Source organism: Rhinoraja longicauda, chromosome 25, assembly GCF_053455715.1.
Source record: "Rhinoraja longicauda isolate Sanriku21f chromosome 25, sRhiLon1.1, whole genome shotgun sequence".
Taxonomy (NCBI): domain Eukaryota; kingdom Metazoa; phylum Chordata; class Chondrichthyes; order Rajiformes; family Arhynchobatidae; genus Rhinoraja; species Rhinoraja longicauda.
In genome coordinates, this window is record NC_135977.1 from 9,260,582 (window position 1) to 9,286,423 (window position 25,842).

Consider the following 25,842-nt stretch of genomic DNA (forward strand, 5'->3'; position numbering starts at 1 on the left):
ATAAAAAGGCAACCAGTCCTGGCTGGTGTCTGAGTTCCAAGCTCCGATGAGCAGGAGCAGAGAGTTCCACTGGCTCAGACTTCCCGCCAGCAAACTGAACAAATGAGGTGACAAAACGAATCAACTTCTCTTTGTGGCCTCCCAACACCATGCTTGAGCAAATCAACAACAACCTGCACTCATGTACTGCCTTTATGTCATAAGGTCATAAGTCATAGGAGTAGAATTAGGCCATTCGGCCCATCAAGTCTACTCCACCATTCAATCATGGCTGATCTCTCTCTCCCTCCTAACCCCATTCTCCTGCTTTCTCCCCATATCCTCAGACACCCGTACTAATCAATGCTGGCTAAATGTCCCGAGGCACTTCACACGGCACCCAATTTGACAACGTGCTACACGAGGCATCAGAAGAGATGAGGTAGGTTTTAAGGAACATCTGCCAGGAGGTGAGGGGACTTGACAGAAAGGTATAGAGAGCAACTTAAGAACATTGAAATAGAAGCAGGAGCAGGCCATTTGCTTCACTACTCAAATAACATTTTAGCTGGATCTAGTCTAGTATAAATGGAGCAAGATGCCTTTTGCCTCAGTTTCACTCTCCTGCACTGACCCCATATTCCTTGATTCCTTCAAGATCTAAAAATATATTGATCTCTGCTTAGAATAAATTCAAAGATTGAGCCTCCATTGCCTTTTTGGAACAACAATTCCAGAGAATCAGTATGCTTTTACTTTAGTTTAGATTTACAGCGCGGAAACAGGCCCTTCGGCCCACCGAGTCCGCACCGACCAGCGATCCCCGCACAACACTACCCGACACACACTCGGGACAATTTACATTTATACCAAGCCAATCAACCTACAAACCTGTACGTCTTTGGAGTGTGGGGGGAAACCGAAGATGTTGGAGAAAACCCACGCAGGTCATGGGGAGAACGTACAAACTCCGTACAGACAGCACCCATGGTCAGGATCGAACCCGGGTCTCTTGCGCTGTAAGGCAGCAACTCTACCACTGCGCCACCGTGCTGCCCCTTCCCTGGGGATTAACCAGGCCTCAATTTGCAGCAATACTTTGCAGCTAAGCTCTGTCTTATGCAGTGTAATAATCTTTTCTGTGACATTGTATTAAAGTCCATACACTTATTCACCCTTATCTGTTCACTCAGAGAGTTGTAAATCTGTGGAATTCTCTGCCTCAGAAGGCAGTGGAGGCCAATTCTCTGAATGCATTCAAGAGAGAGCTAGATAGAGCTCTCAAGGATAGCGGAGTCAGGGGGTATGGGGAGAAGGCAGGAACGGGGTACTGATTGAGAATGATCAGCCATGATCACATTGAATGGCGGTGCTGGCTCGAAGGGCCGAATGGCCTCCTCCTGCACCTATTGTCTATTGTCTATTGTTCTGCTGGGTTCCAACCTTCAGGAGTTCCAACAGGTTTGTCAAACAAAAACTCCCCTGACATAAATTCCTGCCTAATCCTGTTATTACTTTCTTCCTGCCCTGTAATCAATTCAATGAAACCTGAATGTCACGTGTGCCTAAGTGCAGTGAAATGCTTTGTTTCTGCATTCATTCCGGTGAAATCATACAGAAGACCTCACTCACCAAGGCAGTACACGAAGACTGGCCACGTTCCTGGCGCCGACAAAGTTTCAAATGTTCTCAGCATAGTGTTATCTCACCGTCGCACATGGCCACAGGCGACCCCCCCCCCCCCCAGGCCCCTCTTAGTTCTCGCTGTCCCACACTGGGGCCCTCGTTGTTCTTGGTGCCCAGAGCACACTCCTTCATTTTGTAACACTACTGAGGCTAACTGATCCATTGACTGAGTGTAGGAAGGGACTGCAAATACTGGTTTAAACCGAAGATAGACACAAAAATAAAAGCTGGAGTAACTCAGCGGCACAGGTAGCATCTCTGGAGAGAAGGAATGGGCGAGGTTTCAATAGACAATAGGTGCAGGAGGAGGCCATTCGGCCCTTCGAGCCAGCACCGCCATTCAATGTGATCATGGCTGATCATTCTCAATCAGTACCCCGTTCCTGCCTTCTCCCCATACCCCCTGACTCCGCTATCCTTAAGAGCTCTATCCAGCTCTCTCTTGAATGCATTCAGAGAATTGGCCTCCACTGCCCTCTGAGGCAGTGAATTCCACAGATTCACAACTCTCTGACTGAAAAAGTGTTTCATCGTCTCCGTTCTAAATGGCCTACCCCTTATTCTGAAAACTGTGGCCCCTGGTTCTGGACTCCCCCAACATTGGGAACATGTTTCCTGCATCTAACGTGTCCAACCCCTTAATAATCTTATATGTTTCAATAAGATCTCCTCTCATCCTTCTAAATTCCAGTGTATACAAGCCTAGTCGCTCCAGTCTTTCAACATTTCGGGTCGAGTCTCAGTCTGAAGAAGGGTCTCGACCCTCGAAACGCCACCCATCCCTTCTCTCCAGAGACGCTGCCTGTCCTGCTGAGTTGCTGCACCGTTTTTGTATCTATCTTCAGTGTAAACCAGCGTCTGCAAGTCCCTTCCTAAACTTTAAGGGCGGACTGTGGCAAACATAGTTATGGTCAGAGTGCTGGAAATAGGATTGGGGTTAGGTGCGGCCCCTGCACGATGGGCCGAAGGGGCTGTTTCCGCGCTGTACGATTCAGTTGGGGATATTTTTTACTGTGTTTGGCAACCGTAGAAAAACAGTGGAGATGCTGAATTGACCAGTGGAAGTTCCGGGCCACGGGGCAACGAAAATAAAATCGTTTTTCAAAGCTGGAGGGACACGCAAAGTGGGTTGTCGGTAAAGATTAAGCAGAAAGTTGAACGCTGCCTTCTTAATACACCGAGGTGCCACCAATCTCTTCGGAGTCGCCGCTGCACTGAGACGGGAGATACAGGTGACTGTGGTCGGCGTTCACAGCAACATCAAATCGGCGAGAGGCAGGCACTAAATGCTGGAGTAACTCAGCGGGACAGGCAGCATCTCTGGAGAGAAGGAGTGGGTGGCGTTTCGGGTCGAGACCCTTCTTCAGTCGGGCAAACTGGCTGTGATCTTCACTGCTGTGCAGCTTTGAGGCGAGCCAAGGCCCGGCGGGGTAATAAATAGCGGCACAGCACGACAGTCTGGGGAGATGGACTCCAGCAGTCTCAGGGAACAAACAACATGCCTTCATTTTGCTGAAACCCATCTTTGCTAAGTTTTTTTTTCCCCCTTTGGTTCTCTTTCGGCTACCGGACTATTTTTTAAAAAAGGAATTAAATTTTATGATTGGGAATTAACTTATTATTGTGTTTATGTTTATGAGTGGGAGCTGAACGAAAGCGGAGTGAAAGCTTCAATCTCTGCTGTAGTACACAAATTAAGAGAGCGTTGTTATAATTATTATAAACGTAAGAAAAGAGCCTGCAGAAATGAGAGTGCTTAATCTGCCTGCTATATATATATATATAATATAATATATATATAATATATATATATATATGTGTGCGTGTGTATAGTATATGTATGTGTGAGTGTGTATGCATATGTGTGTGTGTATATATAAATGTGTGTGTGTGTGTGTGTACACAGTATATGTATGTGTGAGTGTGTGTGCATATGTGTGTGTGTATGTGTATATATATATATATATTATGTATATATATATATACACATAGTGTAAGAAAATAACTGCAGATGCTGGTACAAATCGAAGGTATTTATTCACAAAATGCTGGAGTAACTCAGCAGGTCAGGCAGCATCTCAGGAGAGAAGGAATGGGCGACGTTTTGGGTCGAGACCCTCATATATATATATATATATAGAGAGTGAAGGAAGGAACTACAGATGCTGGTTTAAACCAGATAGACATAAAATACTGGAGTAACTCAGCCTGTCAGGCTGAAGAAAGGTCTCGACCCGAAACGTCATCCATTCCTTCTCTCCAAAAATGTTGCCTGTCCCGCTGGTTTGTGTATATTTGTGTATATACACACATGAAATCCTTACTTGCAGCAGCACAACAGCATTTGCAAACATAGTACTCTGTAAACAATATTCTATATAATATATATATGTATATATAATATATATATATATATATATGTGTATATATTACGAGTAGAATGTTTAGATATTCTGTTGTGCTGCTGCGAGCAAGAATTCAATTACTTCATTGTCCTGTTTGGGACATCTGACAATAAAACACTTGACTCTCTTGAAATGATCTTAGATTATTGCCACAAGCCAGTGGGGTGAGGGGGAGAGGAGAGAGGAGGGAGGGTGAATGCAATGGAGCGAGCCCTTGTGACGGATGCTTCAATTGCAGTTTAAGACTTACGTACAGCCTGCCTCTCGGCGAAGCCTTTCCTGAGGAATATGCAGGCGGGCCCCAGGAGGTTGTGCATGAGCGCACAGTTGTGTGTGAGCGCCAGCAGAGGGTCCTGGTAAAGGTCGGCTGCAGCAGCGGTTGCCGCCGTCTCTCCAGACACTTTGTCCACGCTGCTCCTCACTACTTTGTAGCTGCTTTTGTCTTCCTGTCGAATCTTTCGTACCCCCGGAGCACCACAGCACACACACAAGACTGATTAAACCCCAGCACGCATCTCGCTCGCAGAAAATAGACCGATCACTTTGTGTTTTCCCGAAGACAACTTCCATGCATTGCAAACCTCTGCGGTTCACCACAAGTTAAATCGGGCCGCAAAACTTCTCGCATGCCAACAGATTTCCCACTGACTAGGATTTAGTTTCCTCCCTACTGTTTAAAAATTCAGTGCACATGCAACGCCGCTCTTGAGCTGAGAACTGTGTAGAAGGCGATACAGCATTGAGCCTGAATTATTATACATTAGTTGGCTATATAGTGGTGCTCGAGAAGGCTTTGCAGGATTGGGCCAGTGTTATTACATCCCCAAGCTGGCGTTCCTGTCCTAGGTCTCCTCCATTGTCAGTGTGACAGCATCAGCATCTCATATTTCGCTTTGGCAGCCCAGTGGTGCGAGCATTGATTCCTCTAACTTCAAGTAACCCCCCTGCATTCCCTCTCTCTCCATTCCCCCCCCCCCCCCCCGTCGCACCAGATTCTCATTCTCACTCAACAAACAGCCAACATAGTCTGTTTCCTTTATCATCGTTACTTTTTTTTGCACATCTTTCATTCATTGTTCTCTGTCTCTCTACCACCGTCTATATCTTTAGTTTCCCTTTGCCCTTGACTCTCAGTCTGAAGAAGGGTCTCGACCCGAAACGCCACCCATTCCTTCTCTCCAGAGATGCTGCCTGTCCCGCTGAGTTACTCCAACATTTTCTGTCTGTCTTTACTACATTGGACAGCAAAGCTCTACAAGGCTATATAGTAGCCTTTTAATTTAATAATCCACGCTCAATGCTGCAAATGCTTCATTGTTTTTATTTTGCAAACTAAACTAGAGTTGAGGAGGGGGGAGGGGAAGGGGGAGAGACGAGACAGGTGCAAGGCGAGTACATTTACACGACACTACAATAACACACAATGCTTTGTAAGGTGCTACACTGATTTTTACAACGCACACATTGCACTGAAGACTCCGATGAAACTCAAAGCTGCTGTCTAGCTCTGAGTCTGTGGCTAAGTCTCTCTCTCTCTCTCTCTCTCTCTCTCTCTCTCTATTCCGATATATTGATCCCCCAACACTCCGCGACCCCATGCGCGACCCCATGCGTTTTAACAGATCGATGCACCGACCACACTTAATAACCTGCACTGCATTCTTGTTTCCTCCCAAACTGAGACACACACGTACCTTCTCAGACAGGTTTCTGAGCGGCGACTTGACACAGTTGCCCATGTTTTGCTGACAGGTGGGTTGGCCGCGACTGGGAGGGGAGGGATGCTCTCTCCGGTGAGTCCCATCAAAGGTTAAACTTTGCAAAAAAAGAGAGAGCGAGCCGGTCTGGAAGCCGAGGAGCTGCTTCTCCGGGGACCGGCGTGTGTGTGGGGGCTTGGTGGGAGATACACACGCGTAATCCTGGGGTTGGGGGGCGGGGAGAAGGATTAATGCCCTCGACAGACAAACTAATGAATTGTTGCGGTGACGGAGGGTGGGTTTTGCGCGGGATTGAGTGGCTGGGATGGAATGAAAGCGTGTGTGTGTGTGTGTGTGTGGGGGGGACTTTAATGACCAGATTTGCGCTTCTGCCTGCGCTGCCCGTCGGTGCCAACTGCAACACTTGAAGGTGTGGATGGACTGGGCGCAAGGGACGAGGCTGGTACTGGTGGCAAAGGTCGATCAAAGACTAGGGGGTGTTTGCAGATGGAAATGGAAACTTCTGTGCAAGTTAACGGGGCGAGGAGGGTGGATAACTGCTGAATATCAGAGGCTTAATCGGGTTGCGAGAAGACTCACAAAATGCTGGAGTATCTCAGCGGGACATTCGGCGTCTCTGCAGGGAGAAGGGACGGGCTGCGTTTGGAGAAACGTGTTGCTGTTTAGCATCCCCTGTGTCAGGGGGAGAAGACAAGGAGTGAGTGAGGATCTCCAGCGCACTGTGATCCCAGCAAACCACCGTGGGATGTGTGTTTGCAATCGCTCTTGCAACGCTGCAGTTCTGAAGCCACGAGAGAAAGAGGCGAGAACATTCAGTCTTCACTTTACTTTGGAGATCACAGCGCGGAAACATGCCCTTCGGCCCACCGAATCCGTACTAGACCAGTCTGAAGAAGGGTCTCGACCCGAAACGTCGCCCATTCCTTCTCTCCTGAGATGCTGCCTGACCTGCTGAGTTACTCCAGCATTTTGTGAATAAATACCTTCGTACTAGACCAGCGATCACCAAGCACACTAACACCATCCTACATGAGAGTCTACTACATACCTCCTGACCCTCGAACTTAGAAACATAGAAACATAGAAAATAGGTGCAGGAGTAGTTCATGAACTGGCCTCAACTACCTTCTGTGGCAGAGAATTCCACAGATTCACCACTCTCTGTGTGAAGAAATGTTTTCTCATCTCGGTCCTAAAAGACTTCCCCCTTAACCTTAAGCTGTGACCCCTGGTTCTGGACTTCCCCAACATCGGGAACAATCTTCCCACATCTAGCCTCTCCAACCCCTTAAGAATTGTATATGTTTCTATAAGATTCCCCCTCAGTCTTCTAAATTCCAGTGAGTATAAGCCTAGTCTATCCAGTCTTTCTTCATATGAAAGTCCTGCCATCCCAGGGATCAATCTGGTGAACCTTCTCTGTACTCCCTCTAAGGCTAGAATGTCTTTCCTCAGATTAGGAGACCAAAACTGTACACAATACTCCAGGTGCGGTCTCACCAAGGCCCTGTACAACTGCAGCAGAACCTCCCTGCTCCTTGATCAGGGACTATCCTTGATCAGAATTTGCTGGCTTTACCTTGCAACTAAACATTATTCCCTTATCTGTCCGCTGTAAACGACTCGATTGTAATCATGTGTTGTCTTTCTGCTGACTGAATAGCACGCAACAAGAGCTTTTCACTGTACCTCAGTACACGTGACGATAAACTAAACTCAACTAGTGATGATAGACACAAAAAGCTGGAGTAATTCAGCAGCTCAGGCAGCAACTCTAGAGGGGATAGACAGAAGGTTGGGACCCTTCTTCTGACTGGCTGATCCGAACCCCCTGGGCCATCTTTAGAGTTTAGAGATACAGCGTGGAAACAGGCCCTTCGGCCCACCCAATCCGTGCTGACAAACGACAGACCAGTTATGTAGAGTGTAATCTGATTTGATTGGACAGCATACAAACAAATGCTTTTCACTCTACCTCAGTACACATGAAGATAATAAAAGCTAAAGCCTATACTGATATAGCATGTTCTGTGATATCCAAAAGCACTTTTCACCCAATAAAGCACTTTTGGAGTGCAACAGATGTGGCATTCAATTAGTACTCAATAAGGTTCATAAGTTATAGGAGCAGAATTAGGCCATTCGGCCCATCAAATCTACTCCACCATTCAATCATGGCTGATCTATCTTTCTCTCTCAACCCCATTCTCCTACCTTCTGCCCGTAACCCGACACCCGTACAAATCAAGAATCTATCGATATCCACCTCAAAGATATCTGCTAACTTGCTTTTCTGTTTAACAAACTATGGTGAGATGAATGATTAGAGGATTACTGTGCAGTGTTGGCTGGGGAGTGAACAATGGCCAAGTCGCCCAGGGGAAAGAAAGATTGCTCTCCAAAGTGTCAAAGAACTTCGCATTCCATCTAAAAAAACAGCACCATCAATGGAAATCTCTCAAATGAAACATTTAAGGATCTTCCTAAATAGCAAGGGACACATTCACATTTAAAGTACGAGAACATAAAAATCAACTCATGTATGTCCAGGTTCAAGGGGTTACATAGAATACCCTGAGCCTGGATTTATCGTGGTTTTACAGATACATTGCGGAAACAGTCCCTTCGGCCCACCGAGTCCGCACCAACCCGCGATCCCCACACATGAGCACTATCCTACACACACTAGGGACAATTTACAATGTTACTGAAGCCAATTAACCGACAAACCTGTGCGTCTTTGGAATGTGGGAGGAGACCGGAGCACCCGGAGAAAACCAACGCGGTCCCGGGGGGACGTACAAACTCCGTGCAGTCAGCACCCATAGTCAGGATCGAACCAGGGTTTGTGGCACTGTCAGGCAGCAACTCTACCGCTGTGCCACCTCAGTACAATGTAACCAGTGATGAAGGGCAAGAAATGTGTAACCCAAATTTATAATGTTGCATTTTGATTGACTGTTTGAAAGGTAAAACATGGAAGCAGGCCCTTCAGCCCACTGAGTCCATGCCGACCCGCGATCACATGTTCACACCAGTTCTAGAAACATAGAAATATAGAAAATAGGTGCAGGAGTAGTTCATTCGGCCCTTCGAGCCTGCACCGCCATTCAATATGATCATGGCTGATCATCCAACTCAGTATCCCGTACCTGCCTTCTCTCCATACCCCCTGATCCCTTTAGCTACAAGGGCCACATCTAACTCCCTCTTAAATATAGCCAATGAACTGGCCTCAACTACCTTCTGTGGCAGAGAATTCCACAGATTCACCACTCTCTGTGTGAAAAAAAACTTTCTCATCTCGGTCCTAAAAGACTTTCCCCTTATCCTTAAACTGTGACCCCTTGTTCTGGACTTCCCCAACATCGGGAACAATCTTCCTGCATCTAGCCTCTCCAACCCCTTAAGAATTTTGTAAGTTTCTATAAGATCCCCCCTCAATCTTCTAAATTCCAGCGAGTATAAGCCAAGTCTATGTTATCCAAATTTCTCATCCATACCCTACGCGCCAGAGGCAAGTTACAGCAGCCAATTGGCCGACAAACCCGCATGTCTTTGTGATGGGGGTGGCAGGGGACTGGAGCAGCCGGAGAAAACCCACACGGTCACTAGGAGATTGTGCAAACTCCGCACAGGCAGCACCTGAGGTTGGGATCGAAGCTGGGTCTGTGGCACTGTGAGGCAGCAGCTCTATCCGCTGCGCCACTGTGCCGCCCAGAGAAACACTTATATACAGGGATATATAGAGAGAGAACAGGGAAGATTCACCAAACTGATGAAACAAATCACCTGCCGGAGGAACTCAGCGGGTCTGTGGGTAACACCAGACTAATTGCTGGAACAGGGATCAACAGAGATACAATCGACTACGTTTGTTTTCGCTAGTTTAGAAGGATGAGCTAAATGACCATTCTTAAATTCCGACAGGACTCGTTTTAGTTTCAGTGTTGGAGCTGCAGCAAGGAAACAGGCCCTTCGGCCCTCCGCCCACTCGTATACTAGTTCTATCCTGCGCACTGGTGACAATTTACAGAAGCCAATTTGCCTACAGACCCGCACGTCTTCGGGATGTGGAGGCAAACAGGTGCGCCCGGAGAAACCCAGGCGGTCACGGGGAGAGAAGGTACAAGTATCGAACCCGCGACTCTCTCTGGCGCTGAGAGGCAGCGACTCCACCGCTGGTGCCACTGCGCTTGGCAGAGTGGACGTGAGGAAGATGTGCTTGTCTCTGGTTATAGGGGGAAGAGAGTCAGGACTCACGTAAGAAGAATTATTTTCCCCTCGAGGGGTAGTGAGGTGGTGAACTTCACTACTGCACAGGGTGTGGAAGGCAGGTCGTTGAACGTACTCAAGGAGGTAGATAAATGAACCTTGCTTCTCGGGGTATGGGGAGAGCAGAGAGCCGAGGCAGAGAGCGGGGGGAGGACGAGGACACCACGGCTACGCTTGGCCAGGACGACCCTGATGACCCAGGTCAACAGACCTTCACGGTCAGATCAAGAAACCTGCACTCACAACAACTGGGACTTGAAAATGGCACCAAACTGGCCACTCTGTGCACTGTCTCAGTGTACTACTGGGATACACTTGTACTTACCTGAGATGCTTATCTAATACTAGACCAAGTGGACCCATTGGGCCCAAATCTCTCCTGCATTGGTGCAGCACCCTCTCCTCCCCCCTCCCTCTCCCCCCTCCCTTCCCCCCTCCCTTCCCCCTTCCCCTCGACCCCCCTCTCCTCCCTCCATTCCCCCCTCCCTTCCCCATTCCCCTCAACCTCCCTTATGCTCCCTCCCCCCTTGGAGTTTTAAACTTTAAAATGTGAATAATTTAAAAAATATGACACCGATTTCAACGAAACTTCTTCCATTAGCACCAAAGGGATGACGGTGAGTAAGGTGGGCCTAAAATTGTCGTGCTATCGTGTACCGTTTTGGCTGTAGTTCAGGAACAAACAAACAAACAAACAAGAGTTTTAGTATATAGATGTTTCTAAGTGCTTATGTGCACAGATACCTGTACTGAACTGTACAAAAAAATAATTTCGCTGTACCTCGGTACACGTGACAAATAATGGCACCATACAATACCACACCACATGATCAGCCATGACCATATTGGATGACAATCAAGTCAAGTTTATTTGCCACATACACATACAAGATGTGCAGTGAAATGAAAGGTCACCCACAGTCCAGCAATAGAGCAATAAAAATAAACAATTTCACACACAATCACAACCAACACAAACAAAAACAAAAGAAACATCCATCACAGTGCGACCCTCCAGTCATCTCCTCACTGTGATGGAAGGCCAGAATGTCTTTTCTCTTCCCCTGCCGTCTTCTCCTGCTGTAAGGCTGTTGAAGTTGCCACGTTCCAGGCCGCGCCGGACGGTGAAAGGTCCGCAGTGGGCTGACCCAAGCCCCACGATCCGGGACGGCCCATTTCCTATGTTTCTATGAATGTGTTACCCGGTAATTACAGGGGAAATTCTATTTGCTTTCTGAATTCGATCGGTAGCTGCTTTTTCCTTTTGGCAACACACAATTAGTCCGCCATTTTGCAGGTGTTAAAGAATTCAGACAATTGGATAAAGCTAAATGGCACCACAGAGGCAGAGCTAAAGCAGAAAGTTACAAAACGACAAACGGTAAATACAACTGTCAATGAGTGTTTATCGGTACCAAGGAGATCTGTGACTGAGGCTGAGGTGATGTAAACACAGCGTTTAAACAGCTGGAGGAAAAGGCAGGAAATTGAATCTGATGGTGTGCAATGAAGGGAATGACTGGTTATTCTAGCATTTTAACTCATCCCCATTAACTCGATCGCTGAGCTTAATGGGAAGTGACAATATTACGATACCCAGTACGAGCATTGAGAGGCTTTCGTGGAAAGGTCGCACAGTTGAGCATCGTACGCACGCAAACCCAAGCTTTATAAAAATAATAATGGGAAGTGAGCAAGGAACAGGAACAGGGACACCTCATCACTTCGCATGAAACCGAGCCATAATTATTTCGTTTAGTTTAGAGATCCAGCGTTGTAGACAGGCCCTTCGGCCCACCGAGTCCGCGCTGACCAGCGCTCAATTCACTGGGGACAATTTACAGAGGCCAATTAACGTACAAAGCCGCACATCTTTGGGATGTGGGAGGAAACCGAAGCACCCAGAGAAAAACCATGCAGTCACAGGTGCAAACTCCCAACCCAAAACGACACTTATCCATTTTCTCAAGAGATGCTGCCTGACCCGCTGAGTTACTCCAGTATTTTGGGTCCATCCCAACTTCTATCCTTATTACTGACGAAGGCCAATGTGCCAAAAGCCTTCTAGACCCAGGGCCGTTTTGACAGCATTATGGGCCCCCGGGCAAAGCAGTGTACTGGGGCCCCTACCGTTACTCTCCCCCACCCCCCTTTCCCTACCAGCCCCCCCCCCCCTGTCGTGCCGGCGAAAAGCACTTACCGAAAAGCACTTAGCGATGGACTTAGGGTGCTACATTGTTGCGAAAAGCACTTACAGATCGCTGTGAGAAGCACTTAGTGACCGAAAATGTTGCGAAAAAAGCACTTATTGAACCTACATTTTTAAAGTAGTATTTATTTATTGCAAGTCACTTAACATACACAGATCAGCATGGGGCCCCTATGCTCGTGGGCCCCCGGGCAAGTGCCCATCAGGCCCATGCGTTAAGACGGCACTGTCTAGACCCCCATATCTATCTGTGACACCACTTTTAAGGATCTATGTACCTTTTAAGGATCTATGTACCTGCTGCACACCTGGATCCCTCTGCTCTACAACACTCCCCAGAGCCCTGCCATTCACTGTTGTGTAACTGTGTTCAATAGTAAACAACCGATTCCTTGCAATTAAAATGGAGCATGGAGTTTGAAACCTTATATATTTTGAAAAAATGTTCACACTGTAGTTGTGCACCGGTGGCTCAGGGAATGAACATTTCGTGTGGCTGATGGGACACTAATCAAGTAGAGCATTCTTCTCACAGAAGGTGGTGAATCTGTGGACTTCTCTGTCCTAGAGTGTTGTGGAGGCTGAACCATTTGAGGAGGTGGTGAATCAATTTTTGAAAAATTAGGGCAATGGGAGCTTTGAGGAACTGGAAGAGTTGATGCCTCGGGCAGATGGGCTCGGCCATCTTGGTGAGGGATCTACTCCACCAGAGGAAGATGATTGAATTTTATTACCTCCCATCACAGTGAGGAATGTGGAATCTGCTGTGGCGGATGTTTATGTTAAATTTTATTTTATGCGGCTGTGATGTCTTGTTGCTTTTCACTTAGTATGGCTGTATGGTAACTCAAATTTCACTGTACCTTAATTGGTACATGTGACAATAAATTGATCTTGATCTTGAAATCTTCTCACCTTGACCTATTTTCTTGTGTTCTCATTTTTTTGTGTAGTTGAGTTTAGTTTAAAGGTACATCGCGGAAACGAGCCCATCGGCCCACAGGTCCGCGCCGACCAGCGATCCCCGTACACGAGCACAATCCTACACACACTAGGGACAATTTACAATTTTTATTGAAGCCAAATTAGCCTAAAAGACCTGTACTTGTTGGAATGCGGAAGCAAACCAGAGCACCCGAAGAAAACCCACTCGGTCACAGGGAGAACGTACAAACTCCGCAACAGACAGCACCCGTGGTCAGGATGGAACCCGGGTCTCTGGCGCTGTGAGGCAGCAACACTACTCTGCGTCACACCACTCATGTTCTTTGACTGCCTTGCCCTGGATGATGTCAAGCTTCTTGGTGGTTGTTAGTGGGGCATCTATCCCAGCGTGCAGAGAGTGTTTGATTCCCCTCATGATTTTGTACACCTCTGTAAGATCACCACTCAGCTGCCTGCACTCCGAGGAATAATGTCGAAGCCTGCTCAACTTCTCCCTACAGCTCAGGCCCTCGAGTGATGGCAAAATCCTCATCAATCTTTTCTGTACTCTTTCCAGCTTAACAACATCCCTCTTATAGCAGTGTGTTCAAAACTGAACACAATGCTCTCAAATACAGCCTCACCAACGAGTTGTACAGCTGTCACACAATGATCCAACTTCTATACTCTACACCCTGACTGATTAAGGCCAACGCACCAAGAGCCTACTTGGCCACTGTCTCTGGGAACCATGTACCTGCACTCCTGGATCTCAGATAGACACAAAAAGCTGGAGTAACTCAGCGGGACGGGCAGTATCTCTGGAGAGAAGTAATCGGTGACGTTTCGGGTCGAGACCCTTCTTCAGATCTCTCCTAGATCTGTCTGCTCTACAACACCCCCCAGGGCCCTGCCATTCACTGTGATCCTGATTTCAGTTTTACTGGGACCCCTTCATGCCACATTAGATCACTCTTTCTTCAGCCCTGACATTCACCTCTCCGGTCCAAGTCTGGATGTGACTGTGCTGGGCTCTGGACCCAAACGATTCTGGCAGAACCCAAGCTGGGCGTGTTGGTAATTAGGTTAATGGTGCCTGATGCAGTGTGAGCAGGCGAACTGGGGCATAAAGGATTGGATTTTAAAAAGCCAACGTGCTGGGAAATGGGGAAGGATAGAAGGCAGTGGGATGAGTCAGTCAGCACTAACAAAACCGGGCAGCAAAGGGAGTACCTCAGGCAATAGCTTTTAAACAGCCAATACTTTCCACGTCCAATTGTCCCATCGTCCCCCCCAGTCATCTTGCAACTACCATCTGTGGGGCAACAGGCGCTGGCTAGATGCGGATTTCAATGTACAAGGCTGGAGATAAGGTCCATGCTCGATCCTGACACAGGATTCAATATCATTCACCCAATGATTCTGCACTCTTTCCAAAGCCACCACATCCTTTCTGCAATGGGGGTGACCAGAACTGATCAAAATACTCCAAATACAGCTTGACCAAAGCCCTATAAATCTGCGTCACGACATCCTGAGTCTTGTACTCGATGCCTTGACCAGCCAAGGCAAGCAATCCGTAGCTCTTCTTTACCACTCTATCTTTATTCAGAACCTTTCCCCAGGGTGGAAATGGCCGACACTAGAGGGCTTAGCTACAAGTTAAGAGGGGGAACGATTAATGGAGAAGTGCGGGGGCAAGTTTTTTTTTCACACAGAGGGTGGTGGGAGCCTGGAACGCATTGCCAGGGGTGGTGGTGGAGGCAGATACGGAAGTGGCATTTAAGAGGCCTTTAGATAGGCACGTGGAAGTGCAGGGAATAGAGGAATATGGATCATGTGCAGGCAGATGAGATCGGTTTAACTTAGCATCATGTGGGCCGAAGGGCCCGTTCCTGTACTATACTCTGGTCTGTTTGCATTGTCACTTTCAGGGAGTTAGGGATTTGGACCAGAAGATCCCCTGGTCTATCATTGCTGCTAAGAGTCTTGCTATGAATTGTATATTTGTCCCCTTACATTCGACCTCCCAGAGTGCAACACTTTAAGGTGTAAAGAGGGAATGAAAGCATCACTACGGCCAATGGGGAACCTTGTGCATTTGTGTTTTAAATATCTTCTTGTGGTTGCACTCAAGCAGCGCCTTAAATTGAAAGGTCTTGAGTTTGATGAGTACTCCTGGGTTAACACAGCTGCAAGGCATCATTATCTGTGTAGGAAGGAACTGCAGATGCTGGCTTACACCGAAGACAGACACAAAATGCTGGAGTAACTCAGCGGGACAGGCGGCATCTCTGGAGAGACGGAATGGGTGACGTTTCGGGTCGAGACCCTTCTTCAGGCTGAGAGTCAGGGGAGAGGGAAACGAGAGAAATGGAAGTGTTCAAAGAGCATGCAAGGTGTGAAAAGGACAGATCAAATCAGACAATATAACATTATTTTTGAAACATATAAACATATAATAGGAACATAATAGAAACATATAAAATTCTTAAGGGATTGGACAGGCTGGATGCAGGAAAAATGTACCCGGTGTTGGGGGAGTCCAGAACCAGTGGTCACAGTTTAAGAATAAGGGGGAGGCCATTTAGGACTGAGATGAGGAAAAACCTTTTCACCCAGAGAGTTGTGAATCTGTGGAATTCTCTGCCACAGAAGGCAGTGGAGACAAATTCAATGGACGTTTTCAAGAGCGAATTATATGTAGCTCTTAGGGTTAATGGAATCAAGGGATATGGGGAGAAAGCAGGAACAGGGTACAGATTTTGGATAATCAGCCATGAACATATTGAATGGCGGTGCTGGCTTGAAGGGCCGAATGGCCTACTCCTGCAGCTATTTTCTATGTTTTCTGTTTCTATGATCAAGGGAATGTACAATGGTTCATTGGTCGACTGTTTGATGCCTCTGTTGTACCCTTCCATATCTCTAGTTTCTCTCTCCACTGACTCAATCTGAAGAAGGGTCTCGAACCGAAAACGTCACCCATTTCTTCTCTCCAGAGATGCTGCCTGTCCCGTTGAATTACTCCAGCATTTTGTGCCTAGGTTTCATTATCTGTTGGCCTATTCCTCTTTCAAGTCTCCAGACTCCTCAATGCTGCCACATTTTTTGCTTTGAAGGTCTCTGTCTGTCCTGTCACCATTCAATAACTCTAAATAGTCGGAAAAAACCCCATGACGTTTCATTTGACCAGGATGCAATAAATTAAAATCGCTTCGTCCCCTGTCTCATGAAATATAACCTGAATAGCCTAGTTTTACAGTAACTTGTTTAGACTTTCAGCCAAATGCCTTCAGGTTAAAGTCCAGTGTAATTACTCTTCTTCATAGCACGTTCCCATCAATGAATATTTTCATGAATATTAAGAAAGCTAAACACTTCATCATTGCTGTTAAATAATCTTTATTTGCCTACACTGTAATTTATTTTTTTTCCTAGGTAAATATTGGAAAAATCCAATGACTATCATTTTTCTTCTTTAATGCTGGGCTTTCTTTCATTATGTGTATGATTTGCCTTTTTCGGTGCGTTGGCTATTAACATGCATTGACTCAAAATATCCCTCATAATTATGTACAGCTTTTCACTGTACATGTGACAATAAACGGAACCGAAACTAATACTTACAATGTTTCCTTGACCAAGCTTGCAGCCCAGTGGTATGAACATCGACTTCTCCAACTTTAGATAGTTCCTCTGTCCCTCTCTTCCCCTCCCCCTTCCCAGATCTCCCTCTATCTTCCTGTCTCCACCTATGTCCTTCCTTTGTCCCGCCCCCCCTGACATCAGTCTGAAGAAGGGTCTCGACCCGAAACGTCACCCATTCCTTCTCTCCTGAGATGCTGCCTGACCTGCTGAGTTACTCCAGCATTTTGTGAATAAATACCTTCGATTTGTACCAGCATCTGCAGTTATTTTCTTATACTATATGTTCCCTTGACTGGTGCTTTAATCCAATTCTTAATATTACAAACAAGGACATTTTGATCAACTGTGTTAATGTGCACAGTGTTAACAGACTGAGAATTTTGTTATTGAGAAATCTTTTCATATATAACGCTACAAGCCATTTCCAGCCTCCCCCTTACTATATTAGGAATGAACAGGGTGAATAGTAGGACAAAACTTTGCAAATGTCCCCCCTATTATTTGTTTAACTTATTGTTTTGCAGCAAAAATAAACGTTTTAGTTATTGTAATGTTGATTCTGTAGGCCGGCTAATACAGAACATGAAAAATGTTAACCTTCAAAAATTTCCACGAGCCAGTGCACCACAAGGTCACGATTCCCAGCACGACAGTCCCTTGTTGATCTCCGTGCCTCTGCTGGGTATTTCTGGAGGCTTGTGCTGAACACTTTTGGCAAATCATTTCTAATTTCCTTGGACATCTTCATTCCTCTACCGGCGTGGGCAACGGGCACTTCTAAACAAATAACCATCATAGTGCCGGGGAGACTGTGTACTTGCCTTCAGCTTATTCCATCCGACCTGTGGTTGGTTGCTCATCAAATCCTTTTCCATTACCTCAGGAGGAGCAGTGGAACAAGGGGAGAATACCCAGCACCTCGGGGCAGCTGTGACATTCAGCTGAACCTTGGCTAATCTGCCCTTTATTCTATTTCTCTTTCCTTGCTCCATTTCCCTTGATACTCCTCAGAATACACCAGATTTCCCTCCCTTTCCCTCCCATTCTCTCCACACCCCCCCCCCCCCCCGCCCAACTAGATTCCACAAGTGAAGTCCTTGAATCTTGATGATGTTGATTCAATGCTTCAATTCAATGGTCATTCCGTGATGAGACTAGTTTAGGAAAAATGTCGCTGCAAGAAGACAGCAGCGGTAGAGTTGCTGCCTCACAGCGCCAGAGACCCGGGTTCAATCCTGACTGTGGGTGCTTGTCCGTACGGGGTTTGTACGTTCTCCCCGTGACCTGCGTGGGTTTTCTCCGGGTGCTCTGGTTTCCTCCCAAGCTCCAAATACGTACAGGTTTGTGGGTTAATTGGCATTCAGTAAAATTGTAAATGGTCCCTAGTCTGTGAGTAGGATTGTGTTAGTGTGTGGGGATCGCTAGTCGCCAGGGACTTGGTGGGCCGAAGGGCCTGTTTCAGCGCTGTATCTCTAAACTAAACTGAACTAATCCAAGGTATTTATTCACAGACTGAAGACTGAAGAAGGGTCTCGACCCGAAGCGTCACCCATTCCTTCTCTCCTGAGATGCTGCCTGACCTGCTGAGTTACTCCAGCACTTTGTGAATAAATACCTCCAATGTAAAGGATGTCTACATAGAGCTGAGACAGGAGCAATTCCCCGTGCAGTCCGTAGAGGGAGCTCCTGCAATTAACAAGCAGATATGTAGGGAAAAAAACTGCACTTGCTTTGGTTTAAATCGAAGGTAGACACAAAATGCTGGAGTAACTCAGCGGGACGGGCAGCATCTCAGGGGAGGATTAATGGGTCTGAAGAAGGGTCTCGACCCAAAACGTCACCCGTTCCTTCTCTCCTGAGATGCTGCCTGACCCGCTGAGTTACTCCAGCATTTTGTGTCTACCTAACAAGCAAATATATTCTGCTCCGAATATAGACACAAAATGCTGGAGTAACTCAGTGGAACAGGCAGCATCTCTGCAGAGAAGGAATGGGTGACGTTTTGGGTCGAGACCCATTCGGGTCCATTCAGACGAATGGGTCTCGACCCAAAATGTCACCCATTCCTTCTCTCCTTTGCACCCCTTGTTGCATCCCCTCTCTCTCTGTCCCTCTCCCCACCCTAGTCATCCTACTAGTTTCACTGTCGTCCTGTTTAGTTTCACTGTTTGTATCCACTCGTTAGCACCTTCACCACGGCCAACAATGAACCATTGTGGGCTCCATCTTTCCTTTGGTCATCTTTGCTGGCTTTGATTTGTCCTTTTCTTACTTTTCATTCACTTGTTCTTTGAACCTTTTCATTATCTCTCGTTCCCCTCTCCCCCCAGACTCTCAGCCTGAAGAAGGGTCTCGACCCGAAACATCACCTATTGCTTTTCTCCAGAGATGCTGCCTGATCCGCTGAGTTACTCCACCATTTTGCGTCTATATACAGGTGGTCTTTCAGGGGGGGTGCAGCGAGCGATAGCTGAGTGGATGGTCTCTCTTCGGAATATGACGGAACGTGCTGGAAGGGCTCTGGAAGAAGATCACCTCCTGAAACCAGGAACGCAGCTGAGGCCACGGGGCGGGGAAATGACTCAGTGGTAGAGTTGCTGCCTCACAGCGCCAGAGACCCGGGTTCGATCCTGACTACCGGTGCTGTCTGTACGGAGTTTGTATGTTCTCCCAGTGACCTGCATGGGTTTTCTCCGGGTGCTCCAGTTTCCTCCCACACTCCAAAGACGCGCAGCTTTGTAGGCTAATGCCTTGGTATAATTGTAAATTGACCCTATTGCGTAAGAGAGTGTGGACTCGATGGGCCGAAGGACCTGTTTCTGCGCTTTATTTCTAAACTAAACTAAAAGACCAGAGGGCATTTGGTCTATTGCTCCCTGGTGGTTTTCTGAAAGCATCGTCTTAGTGATGCCTTTCCCACTTCAATCCTTGTCCGATGAATCCCACTTTGGTTTTCCCATCAACAGCGATGGAATGATAAAACAGTACCTGCATTCTCGAGAACAATGTTCAAATCTCACAAGGACTTTTACTTTCCCTGGAATTAAGAGCTTTTGAGAGGAATTTACATTTTTGGCACAATAAAGGAACCAGTTTTCTTGTGAGGCTGCATCACACCCCACTCCTCTTCCAGCAGACAGGTTATGATACTCTATAATGGACACAAGGAACTGCAGATGCTGGAATCTTAAGAAAAAAAGACAAAGTGCTGGAGTAACTCAGCAGGTCAGGCAGCATCTCTAGAGAAAAAGGATGGGTGACATTTTCGGGTTGGGACCCATGTTCAGACACATTTTCCTTCTGGCAATCTGTTGCCTATAACAGCGTAACTGATTTAATGGCATTTACCCCATTTTAACATTGGAGAATGTGGAGAGACGATGTTTCCTTGCGATACTCTATCGCTGGTTGACGTCCGTGTGGGGAACAAACAGGTCGACAGCGCCAGTGCATGCGATGCAGCCTGCAGCGAGCATGAGGTGGAAGCACCAATGCATGTGAGGCAGCCTGCAGCGAGACCTGGCTGACAGCACCAATGCATGTGATGCCGCCTGCAGCGAGACCCAGCTGACAGCACCAATGCATGTGATGCCGCCGGCAGCGAGACCTGGCTGTCAGCACCAGTGCATGCGATACAGCCTGCAGCGAGACCTGGCTGACAGCACCCATGCATGTGATGCAGCCTGCAGTAAGCCTGGGCCGCCGAGACAAGGCTGAAGGGATCGGTGGGCCGCGGCACTGGCTGCATTATCCCCCTTGTTCCCAGCTTCCCTGTGGCAGGTGAGACGGGTCAGAGACCGTGCCCACCGTATCCCTGGCACGTTTTGCTGGTGAGCTTTGCAAAACACACACCTGCCTTCCTCTGGACATCTGCAAACCCTTGCTGCCCAGCTTGCAGATGCTTATACCTAGGATGGCCATTCACCCATCGGCTCCATGCTGTGTCCCAGGGGAATAGGTACAGGTGTCAGGGGTTATGGGGAGATGGCAGGAGAATGGGGTTAAGAGGGAAAAATAGATCACCCATGATTGAATGGCGGAGTAGACTTGATGGGCCGAATGGCCTAATTCTGCTCCTATCACTTATGATCATGAATAACTCCATTGTTCCCATTCTCTCTCATTATTTCCCCGCAGCTCTGCAACTTAGTCTCTCCCGCGCACAACCATCAACTTGCCATGGGCAGCGTGGCACACTGGTAGAGTTATGGCCATACAGCGCCAGAGACCCGGGTTCGATCCTGACTACGGGTGCTGTCTGTATGGAGTTTGTACGTTCTCCCCGTGACCGAGTGGGTTTTCTCCGGGTGCTCCGGTTTCCTTCGGCGCTCCAAAGACGTGCAGGTTTGTAGGTTAATTGGGTTCTGTCAATTCTCCCTAGCATGTTGGATTATGCTAGTGCACAGGGTGATCGCTGGCCAGCGTGGACTCAGTGGGCCGAAGGGCCTGTTTCCACGCTGTTTCTCTAAAGTCTAAAAGTCCTCTGGCAGTAAATGCAATTGCCATGTGAATGTCAAATTAAAGTTGGTATTGCATTTTCTTGATTATTATAAAATACAAGGAAATATCTATAATCACCTGGGTTCAAAAAGAAACGTGGAGCTTTTATTCTAACGGGGTGACACAGTTAGTAGAGTTGCTGTCTTAAGGCACAAGAGACCGGGGTTCAATCTGGCTATAGTTTGCAAGTTCTCCCTGGGACTTTGTGGCTTCTCCCAAGTGCTCCAATTACTTCCCACATCCCAAAGACAAGTTCAGTTTAGTTTAGTGTCACGTGTACCGAGGTACAGTGAAAAGCTTTTGTTGCGTGCTAACCAACCAGCGGAAAGACAATACGTGATTATAATCGAGCCATTCAGTGTACAGATACACAATAAGGGAATAACGTTTAGTGCAAGGTAAAGCCAACAAAGTCCGATCAAAGATAGTCTAAGGGTCCCCCGATGAGATAGATAGATCACCGTCTATATCTCTCGTTTCCCTCTCCCCTGACTCTCAGTCTGAAGGAGGGTCTCGACCCGAAATGTCACCTATTCCTTTGCCCAGAGATGCTTGTCTGACCCGCTGAGTTACTCCAGCTTTTTGTGTCTATCTTCGATTTAAACCAGCATCTGCAGTTCCTTCCTACACAAGAGGTAGATAGTCGTTTCAGGACTGCTCTCTGGTTGCGGTAGGATGGTTCAGTTCAAGAGGGTTGATCAGGGGTGATTGGCCATTGCCAACTGCCTCTAGTGTGTTCGTGAGTTGTAGAATCTGGGGACGTTGATGAGAATGTGGAAAGAATATAAAAATGGATCTAGTGTAAAATTATGGATATTTTTAAGGCAGTGATTGACACATGTTTGATTAGGAACGGTGTCGGGGGTTATGGGGAGAAGGCAGGAGAATGGGGTTGAGAGGGAAAGATAGGTCAGCCACGGTTGAGTGGTAGGAGCAGACTTGATGGGCCGAATGGCCTAATTCTGCTCCTATAACTTATGAAAATGAGTGTATGCAGATAGTTAATGATTGGTACAGGATCGGTGGCCTGTTTTTCCGTGCTTGCTTCTCTCTTAAACCCTCCACCGTAAAGTTGCTTAAATCTGAAGGGAGATGAGGGAAAATTGCTTTCACTCAGGAAGTAGTAGGAGTTTGGAACTCAGTGCCTGAAAGGGTAGCAGAGGAAGATTTAAAACTCGATGGGGAGATGTACTCAGGGAAGCATTAGCATCAGGGCCACGATGCTGGGAAGTCACATTAAGTAACTGTATGTTATTTTTCCATTGGCACAGATGTCACTAAATAGTCCACTTATGTGTCGTAAATTTTTAATGATTCACAATCCTTAAATGGAACACTAATCGTCAAGCATTATCTGCCTACACCTTTAAATTTGAATGTCACTGAAAAGGTGGCGTTGATAGAAATGTAAACAAATTCCCTTGTGTTTGGACCAGTATGCTGCCTGGATTAGAGGGTTTCAGCTACAGGGAGAGGTTGGACAGACTTGGATTGTCTTCTCTAGAACGTCGGAGGTTGAGGGGGAGACTGGATAGAAGTATATAAACTTGTGAGAGGCATAGATAGGGTAGACAGTCAGAACCTTTTTTTCCCCCCTACTCCCAATTCCTCCGTCTACGCCGCATCTGCGCCCGGGATGAGGTGTTTCACACTAGGGCTTCCGAGATGTCCTCGTTCTTCAGAAAACGGGGCTTCCCCTCCTCCATTATAGATGAGGCTCTCACTAGGGTCTCTTCTACATCCCGCAGCTCCGCTCTTGCTCCCCCTCCCCCCACTCGCAACAAGGACAGAATCCCCCTCATTCTCACCTTCCACCCCACCAGCCAGCGGATCCAACTTATCATCCACCAACATTTCCGTCACCTACAACGGGACCCCACCACTGGCCATATCTTCCCATCCCCTCCCCTCTCTGCGTTCCGCAGAGACCGTTCCCTCCGTAACTCCCTGGTCCACTCGTCCCTTCCTACCCAAACCACCCCAATCCCGGGCACTTTCCCCTGCAACCGCACGAGATACAACACCTGCCCCGTTACCTCCCCCCTCAACTCCATCCAAGGACCCAAACAGTCTTTCCAGGTGAGACAAAGGTTCACCTGCACCTCCTCCAACCTCATCTATTGCATCCGCTGCTCTAGATGTCAACTTATTTATATCGGCGAAACCAAGCGCAGGCTCGGCGATCGCTTCGCTGAACACCTGCGCTCGGTCTGCATTAACAAAACTGATCTCCCGGTGGCCGAGCACTTTAACTCCCCCTCCCATTCCCAGTCTGACCTTTCTGTCATGGGCCTCCTCCAGTGCCATAGTGAGGCCCGCCGGAAATTGGAGGAGCAGCACCTCATATTTCGCCTGGGCAGTTTGCAGCCCGGTGGTATGAACGTCGACTTCTCCAACTTCAGATAGCTCCTCTGTCCCTCCTCCTTCCCAGATCTCCCTCTATCTTCCTGTCTCCACCTATATCCTTCCTTTGTCCCGCCCCCTGACATCAGTCTGAAGAAGGGTCTCGACCCGAAACGTCACCCATTCCTTCTCTCCCGAAATGCTGCCTGACCTGCTGAGTTACTCCAGCATTTTGTGAATAAATCGATTTGTACCAGCATCTGCAGTTATTTTCTTATATATATAGCTCTGGTTTCAAGTTCAGTTCTGGAGTCAACCTATGCTGTAAAATTATTTATTTGCTGTTAAATGTTTCAGGACATGCCTAGGCTTACTGTAAATCTTTTGCCCCCTTTTCAAAATTGTAATTGCTAAATTTCAGACTTTCCGTGCCATGTTTAGATTAGTTCAGAGATACACTGGCCAGTAAGTAGCACAGTGGCACCATCAATAAACTACTAATGGTAGTGAGGAACAAAATCAAGTTTATAAACTCCTAATACTTGCTATAGTCTCGTAATAAACTGGTAATACTATGAATAAGCTACTAATTGTAGTGAGGAACAAAATTAATTTTATAAACTGGTAATACTTGCTATAGACTGCAATTATAGATGAGGGATCTTCATCAAAATCTTTAGATTTAGAGATACAGCGCGGAAACAGGCCCTTCGGCCCACCGAGTCCGTACCGCCCAGCGATCCCCGCACATTAACACTATCCTACACCCACTAGGGACAATTTTTACATTTACCCAGTCAATTAACCTACATACCTGTACGTCTTTGGAGTGTGGGAGGAAACCGAAGATCTCGGAGAAAACCCACGCAGGTCACGGGGAGAACGTACAAACTCCGTACAGACGGCCCCCGTAGTCAGGATCTATCCTGAGTCTCCGGCGCTGCATTCGCTGTAAGGCAGCAACTCTACCGCTGCGCCACCGTGCCGGCCTTAAAACTTAAAACTAAACATAGCAAACTAGGTGTTATGATGAGCTTTGTGGAGAAACCAAGCTGAGAGTGTTGATGGGGATGTGACGGAGCTGGATGTCAAGCTGAGACAGATTTAATAACTGTGTGGCTGGACTGGGATGAAAATGTATTTGGGCTAAATTAGTTTTGAACGACAGAGTGAGATGAGCAATATCAGAGCAAACACCTGTCCCTCGTTGAAAATGAAAATCTGAAAGGCTGTTCGACACGTGGTCAACATGTCCAATATGATCTAAATCAAGATGGACGTCTCAAAGATTGTAATATCCTGGTGGTCTGGTGCTTTGGATCTAGGAGCAGGGAGTCCATCAGAGTGACACAACTGTCTCCTTCCTATTCCAGTAAGACAGTTTCAATCGTAGAATCATAGAAACATAAAAAATAGGTGCAGGAGTAGGCCATTCGGCCCTTTGAGCCAGCACCGCAATTTAATATGATCTTGGCTGATCATCCAAAATCAGTACCTGGTTCCTGTTTTCTCCCCATATCCCTTGATTCCGTTAGCCTGGCCTCCGAAGCTCTCTGCGTGGAGTTTGCACGTTCTCCCTCGTGACTGTGTGTATTTCCTCGTGGTGCTCCACTATCCTCCACATCCTGAAGATGTTGGCGGCACGGTGGCCTTGCAGCACCAGAGACCCGGGTTCGATCCCATCTACAGGCGCAGTCTGTACGGCATTTGTCCATTCTCTCCATGACCTGCGTGGGTTTTCTCCAGGTGCTCCGGCTTGCTCCCACACTCCGAAGTAGGTTAATTGGCCCAGTGTGTGTAGGATAGTGTTAGTGTATGCGAATCACTGGTCTGCACGGACTCAGTGGGCCAAAGGGCCTGTTTTCGCGTTGTATCTCTAAACTGCCCCTCGTATGTGGGTAAGTGATAAAGTGATTGGGGGAATTGATGGAATATGGGAAGAATAAAATGGGAGAAGTACAGCTAGTGATGGTGGGTGCAGACACAATGGACCAAAGGGCCTGCTTCTGTGCTGCATCTCCAGGTATTGGGAATACAGGGAGAAACTCTTAAGCAACAGAGAGAGCAGGAGCACATCCATCTCATCCACCTGCCCACCTCATCAGGTACCTTCTGCCGCGTCTGTGGAAAAGTCTGGTTTTACTCTTACCTC

General features: G+C 47.3%; 1 protein-coding gene across 2 annotated transcripts in view; it reads right to left on the reverse strand.

The window, feature by feature from the left end:
- The window catches only part of cabp1a (calcium binding protein 1a), a 75,500-nt gene that overhangs the window by 28,883 nt on the left and 20,775 nt on the right, over positions 1-25,842 (reverse strand). Inside the window, exon 1 of one of the 2 annotated variants that reach the window (XM_078421059.1) lies at positions 5,765-5,953. The exons of the other annotated variant lie outside the window; for it this stretch is intronic. Coding sequence (XP_078277185.1) covers positions 5,765-5,809 — 45 coding nt within the window. The 5' untranslated portion in view covers positions 5,810-5,953. Of the gene's footprint in view, positions 1-5,764; positions 5,954-25,842 lie in introns of those variants that run through there. 2 annotated transcript variants of the gene reach the window in all.